The following is a 6,669-nucleotide window of genomic DNA, read 5'->3' as shown; positions in this document are numbered from 1 at the left end:
GAAATGGAAATACTCTGCTGATAGTAACTTTACTTCAATACTACGAAGAAATATACCTGCTGCCATGATGAATGTGGTACTGTTAGTACTGCTGATAAAATCAGAAATACTACTACTACTACTTCTACTGCAAGAAAGCTACTGCTAATACTACTATCTTGAAGATAAATACTATTTTTACTACTGCTACTACTACTTCTATTAATTCTGCTACTCCCCACTGTAGAGGTCTACATTTCAGTACATCTACTGAGACTGCACTGCAACTACTTCTTCCAGTACTTACAAACCTCTAACTACTGCAACTGTTGTACTCACTGCTACCAATACCACAAGTACAACCGGAGCTGCACTACCTCCTTCTGCTACAGGAGGGCGGAGCTCAGGCACCACAGAAGAAGAAGGTGCAGTTCCTCTGACAGCCACCAGGTGGAGCTGAAAGTGAATGAGGAAACAAAATCCATTTGGATTTTCTGCAAAGCACAGATGGCAGCGCTCTGATTGGATGAGTCTCACAGCATTGCACTCTGGGATGTGTAGTCCTGATACCTGCAGGAACATTTCTTCAGATGTATCTGTACAATGATACACCGTCGGAGCCTCCTGCTCTGTGCTGTACAGACTCTCTCTGTTAGAGTTCCTGATTTATTAGGTTTTGTTTTGTGAATAAGATTCTGGGTGAGTTTAATAAAACATGTTGTTTTACAGAAGTCTGATCTGTGGTGTCTCATAAAAAAAAAAAAAAAAAAAAACAATCAGACGCCGCCGTGAAGTGTTATTTCTAAAATTGTTTTAGATAGAAAATATTAATTATTGCAAATCTTCCATTTAATCAGTAAACATACGATAAATTCTTTTTTTAGTAGACGCTAATCAGGGCAGGACTTCAAAACCCTTTGTTGTTGTTTTGTGTCTCTTTGTTGTTGTTTGTTGTTGTTTTGTCACTTTGCTGTTGTTTTGTGTCTCTTTGTTGTTGTTTGTTGTTGTTTTGTGTCCCTTTGCTGTTGTTTTGTGTTTCTTTGTTGTTGTTTGTTGTTATTTTGTGTCTCTGTTGTTGTTTATTGTTGTTTTGTGTGTCTTTGCTATTGTTTGTTGTTTTGTGTCTCTTTGTTGTTTTTGTTTTTATTTTGTGTCCCTTTGCTGTTGTTTTGTGTTTCTTTGTTGTTTGTTGTCGTTTCGTGTCTCTATTGTTGTTTTGTGTGTCTTTGCTATTGTTTGTTTGATTGTGTGTCTTTGTTGTTGTTTGCTGTTCTTTCGTGTCTCTGTTGTTGTTTATAGTTGTTTTGTGTGTTTTTGCTATTGTTTGTTGTTGATTTGTGTCTCTGTTGTTGTTTGCTGTTGTTTTGTGTCCCTTTGTTGTTGTTTGTTGTTGTTTTGTGTCCCTTTGCTGTTGTTTGTTGTTGTGATGAACACAGATTGTTAAAGGTCCTCAGAGGGAGAACGTGATGAAGACAACAGGCCGTGACGTGTTTCATGTCGATGTTCTACGCTGGTTCTGAGCTGGTGATGTGAACACAAACTGAGTCACAACTCTTGTCGATCTTCATGTTTGTGACTCAGTGTGGAAACAAAAACTTTACGCATGACAGGGATGAGCTGTGATGTCATTGCCATCTCATCATGCTCCTGTACACGCGTGTGTGTGTGTGTGTGTGTGTGTGTGTGTGTGTGTGTGTGTGTGTGTGTGTGTGTGTGTGTGTGTGTGTGTGTGTGTGTGTGTGTGTGTGTGTGTGTGTGTGTGTGTGTGTGTGTGTGTGTGGCCATGCCAGCGGCTCTTTAGCAATGGCTGCTTGCTGTTAATGTGTCACCACGGCAACCAGCTGTCACTAATGTGACGTTTATTAGCATCCAGAGAACAAGATGATGAAGATGAAGGCAGTAAAGATGAAAATGTTCCTGCAGCCTCAAATCTCAGTTTAATTTATTCGATCATCATCGTCTGTCTAACACATGACTGAAAGCTCCGGAAAAAGAAGAAGAGACACACGGACAGGAGGAACGTCACACAAGAAACTCGGTAGATCTGTGAATCGTGATGAAAATCTTCCCATGATGCACCTATAACTGATTATTACCATCAAAATATACTGAGATACGAGAACAACTTTTAATGAACACATACAGTGGGTACGGAAAGTATTCAGACCCCTTTAAATGTTTCACTCTTTGTTTCATTGCAGCCATTTGCTAAAATCATAAAAGTTCATTTTATTTCTCATTAATGTACACTCAGCACCCCATCTTGACAGAAAAAAACAAATGTAGAAATTTGTGCAAATTTATTAAAAAAGAAAACCTGAAATATCACATGGTCATAAGTATTCAGACCCTTTGCTCAGTATTGAGTAGAAGCACCCTTTTGAGCTCGTACAGCCATGAGTCTTCTTGGGAATGATGCAACAAGCTTTTCACACCTGGATTTGGGGATCTTCTGCCATTCGTCCTTGCAGATCCTCTCCAGTTCCGTCAGGTTGGATGGTGAATGTTGGTGGACAGCCATTTTCAGGTCTCTCCAGAGATGCTCCATTGGGTTTAGGTCAGGGCTCTGGCTGGGCCAGTCAAGAATGGTCACAGAGTTGTTCCGAAGCCACTCCTTTGTTATTTTAGCTGTGTGCTTAGGGTCGTTGTCTTGTTGGAAGGTGAACCTTCGGCCCAGTCTGAGGTCCAGAGCACTCTGGAAGAGGTTTTCTTGCATTCATCTTTCCTTCAATTGCAACCAGTCGTCCTGTCCCTGCAGCTGAAAAACACCCCCATAGCATGATGCTGCCACCACCATGTTTCACTGTTGGGATTGTATTGGGCAGGTGATGAGCAGTGCCTGGTTTTCTCCACACATACCGCTTAGAATTAACGCCAAAAAGTTCAATCTTGGAAGAGTTCTGGTCGTCCCAAACTTCTTCCATTTAAGGATTATGGAGGCCACTGTGCTCTTAGGAACCTTGAGTGCTGCAGAAATGATTTTGTAACCTTGGCCAGATCTGTGCCTTGCCACAACTCTGTCTCTGAGCTCCTTGGACAGTTCCTTCGACCTCATGATTCTCATTTGCTCTGACATGCACTGTGAGCTGTAAGGTCTTATATAGACAGGTGTGTGCCTTTCCTAATCAAGTCCAATCAGTTTAATTAAACACAGCTGGACTCCAATGAAGGAGTAGAACCATCTCAAGGAGGATCAGAAGAAATGGACAGCATGTGAGTTAAATATGAGTGTCACAGCAAAGGGTCTGAATACTTATGACCATGTGATATTTCAGTTTTTCTTTTTTAATAAATTTGCACAAATTTCTACATTTCTGTTTTTTTCTGTCAACATGGGGTGCTGAGTGTACATTAATGAGAAATACAATGAACTTTTTTGATTTTAGCAAATGGCTGCAATGAAACAAAGAGTGAAAAATTTAAAGGGGTCTGAATACTTTCCATACCCACTGTATAGATGGAAAAAAAGAGTTTTATTTTCATAGTAAGAAGTGCTGAAGCTGCAAATTATAATCCATCAAACACAAACAAACACAAATCTATTTAAACTCCTCATGGTGATAAATGTAACAGCTGGAAGGTCAAATGGACACCATGGCTGAGAGTGTTGAATGCAGCCCAGTGATGCACACGGAGCATCTACTGTATGTTCATAATATCATTAAAAGATTCAGAGAATCTGGAGAAATCTCTGAACACAAGGGACAAGGCTGGAAACCAATATTGGATGGTGGTGATCTTCGGGCCCTCAGGCAGCACTGCATTAAAAACACACTATTCTGGAGTGGAAATCACTGCATGGGCTCAGGAACACTTGTGAAAACCATCGTCTGTGAACACAGTTCATCGCTGCGTCCACAAATGATGTTAAAACTCTCCAAAGAAGAAACCAGATAGAAACATGATCCAGAAACACCGCCGCCTTCTCTGGACCGAGATCATTGAAGATGGACTGAGGTGAAGTGGACAACTGTCCTGAGGTCTGATGGATCACAATCTGAGATTCTGTTTGGAAATCATGGACACTGCATCCTCCAGGTTAAAGAGGAGAGGGACCATCCAGCTTGTTATCAGCACTAAACTGGCCTCTTGCAGTCCAGACCTGTCAATCATTGAAAACATCTGGAGCATCGTGTTTTATTTAGCGTTTACTCAACGTTCCAACTTTTCTAGAAACCGGTTTGTAGATGAATCTTAAAGTTTGAAGTGTGTTTGGTGCTGAGGACGTTTGTCTCCAGGTTTCGGTTGGAGAAGTTGAATAGAGTTTTCTGGACGCCGTCATGTTTCCAGTCCGTCACTCTGCAGCAAAACATTTGAAAGCAGCATGAAGTGTTTCTCGATGGTCTCAAAGTGAAGCGGCGGTGTTTGTTCTGACTAAACGCTGAGTGGGCGACTCGCTGCTGCCTCTTTGTTTAATGGAGATATCAGTGAGTGCTAATGAAGTCTGCTAATCCTCTGAACGCTCCGTTAATCCCGCTGCTCTCCAGCCGACATGCTGCCGTTGTGTTTGCTGACGAGCGCTGCAGGTGCTGATAGTTTTATTGTTTTATGGTTCCGACTCCATTTAAAGTCAATAAGGACTAATGGATTTTTGTTTAAGTTGACTGTCAGAGTTCCTTCATCACCTTGCAGCCCACCAGCTGTCAATCAACCGCGCGGCATCATGTGACCATCAGGAGGAGGAGCATCGGCCCTCAAAAGTGCATCGCCCAGAGGACCGGGACCAGAGATCAGCCCGGGACCAGAACCAGCAGCAGGACCAGAACCAGCAGAATATACCAGAGCAGTAGGACCTCCTTCTCTTCTCTTCTCGTTTCTGTCATTTCATTTTTCTTCTTCAGGTTCATATTTTCTTCTTCTCCTTCTCATTTTTCTGAAGTCATGCAGTCTGCACACTGTCCCGCCATTTTGGTTCTTGTTGCGTTGATGCTGTGCAGTCCGGGAGTTTTGTCTCAACCTGACAGAGACCAGGACCAGCTGCCGGACCGGGACCAGGACCAGGACCTGGAGCTGCGGCACCACCGGCTGCTGCAACGAGCTCGCAGCGCCGGACTCCTGTCGCAGGTGAGGCTCCGCCCTAAAACACCTTCACACCTGCAGCGCTGCTCCTGTTTCAGGTTAGCGAGGACTTTAAAGGTCTTTTATTAAAGTCATATTTCTCAGCCATAACTAGTAACATCAGGCATTCCTGCGCTGGTTGCCTGGCAACTAGTCGTTACAGGTTCTTGTTTCCTGTCTTTATGCTAAGCTAACCAGCTGCTGACTGTAGCTGTCAATCATCGCCTGTAAAACAAAAAGAGGATTTCACTAAATGTCCCACTGTTCCTTTAATGAATAAACTCATCTTCGTGTCTGTGCTCATGCTGACGAACATTCAAGTTATTTTATTCCTCTTTGAATGCTAAAACACCTAAATGAACATCTGTGTTTAGTGAAGCAGCTTCACGGCGGCAGCGTGGTGTTCTGCAGCCTACGGCCTCCAGGGGGCAGCAATCAGCTCCTTACAGCACCTGAATGAAGACGTTACACACTAAAACTAACCTGGACAAACAACACAAGCATGTATTTTTTTCAGGAGTATTTCTATCATGAAGTTTGAGCTCTACCAGAGGAAAGACTCAGTGAGGAGATCTTCAGAACCCGACCGGCAGAACACTGTTAAAACTGTCACACAAACTGTTGACAGCTTTAGACGACCCACCATCAAACCCTGAGGGACACCAGACTTTAACTTTACCATGAAGATCATTTATACGATCGAAAGCTCGAAGTTAAAGAAACTGAGAGAAGTGAATAACAATAGATGACTGTTCTAAAGAGTCTTAAACTGGTGCTGATGTGGTTCTAAAAAGGTTCTAAACCAGTTTTGATCTGGTTCTGATCCGGATCTAAGATGTTCTGTCTCTGTTCTCAGGAGTGGAGTAAACGTGCGGTGGAAGACCTGCTGGCTCAGATGTCTCTGCCTGAGGCGGCGGCCCAGCGGGAGGCAGAGGTGGTTTCCACGGCAACAGGAGGGAGGATGAACCTGGAGCGGTCCGTTGACCCCCCCAACAACCTGACCCCCCGTGAGCGCAAAGCTGGTTGCAAGAACTTCTACTGGAAGGGCTTCACTTCCTGTTAGAGCTCCGCCCAGGTACCTGACCACCTGACTAAGTCCTGCCCATATTTCCCACCAAGTGACCTGCATGCTCTGTCTCACCTGTCCATGTTCTTTGTTCCCAGCTGAGGCCGAGCCCTTCTTGGTCTAACTGACCAATCCCGGATCACCTGGCCTTCACCTGAGCGACTGGACGGACCAATCAGCAGCTGGCTGGCTGCAGCACCTGAATAATTCATGTAATTATCAATTAAAGAGAGAAATCAATCGATTCTGCGGCTCCGTCTCATCTGTCCAATCAGATTATTGATCACTCATTTTAAACAGGTCAAACAGGAAGTGATGTTGATGCTGTGCAGAGCCTGTTCTCCTTCCCTCTCTGAACGCTGCAACCGAGAGACTGGGAGGGGCAATGGGAGGAGCTCTGGGAGCAGTGGGAGGAGCAGTGGGAGGGGCTCTGTGGGCAGTGGGAGGGGCGGTGGGTGAGGCAGTGGGTGGTAGCTCTGGGAGCAGTGGGCGGAGCTCTGGGAGTGATGCGTGTTTGTGGAAGCATTAGCAGATTTCTGTGTTTGAACACTCGACTCTAATGAAGC

The 6,669-nt window shown here is 44.1% G+C and overlaps 1 protein-coding gene across 1 annotated transcript; it reads left to right on the top strand.

The window, feature by feature from the left end:
- Window positions 1-4,545: 4,545 nt before the first annotated feature.
- Window positions 4,546-6,345, top strand: sst1.2 (somatostatin 1, tandem duplicate 2). The gene is made up of 4 exons (XM_069722640.1): window positions 4,546-4,765; window positions 4,859-5,043; window positions 5,894-6,112; window positions 6,202-6,345. Exons 2-3 carry the CDS (start codon window positions 4,861-4,863, stop codon window positions 6,098-6,100), a joined length of 390 nt encoding a protein of 129 aa, XP_069578741.1. The 5' UTR covers window positions 4,546-4,765; window positions 4,859-4,860; the 3' UTR covers window positions 6,101-6,112; window positions 6,202-6,345.
- The last annotated feature ends 324 nt before the right edge of the window (window positions 6,346-6,669 follow it).

This window comes from Brachyistius frenatus, unplaced genomic scaffold (assembly GCF_029030835.1).
Source record: "Brachyistius frenatus isolate BFR_SWC_R1_liver_20210118 unplaced genomic scaffold, ASM2903083v1 Contig_299, whole genome shotgun sequence".
Lineage (NCBI taxonomy): Eukaryota > Metazoa > Chordata > Actinopteri > Embiotocidae > Brachyistius > Brachyistius frenatus.
Note: the sequence above shows the minus strand (reverse complement) of the source record. Positions and strands in the feature narration are given on the sequence as shown.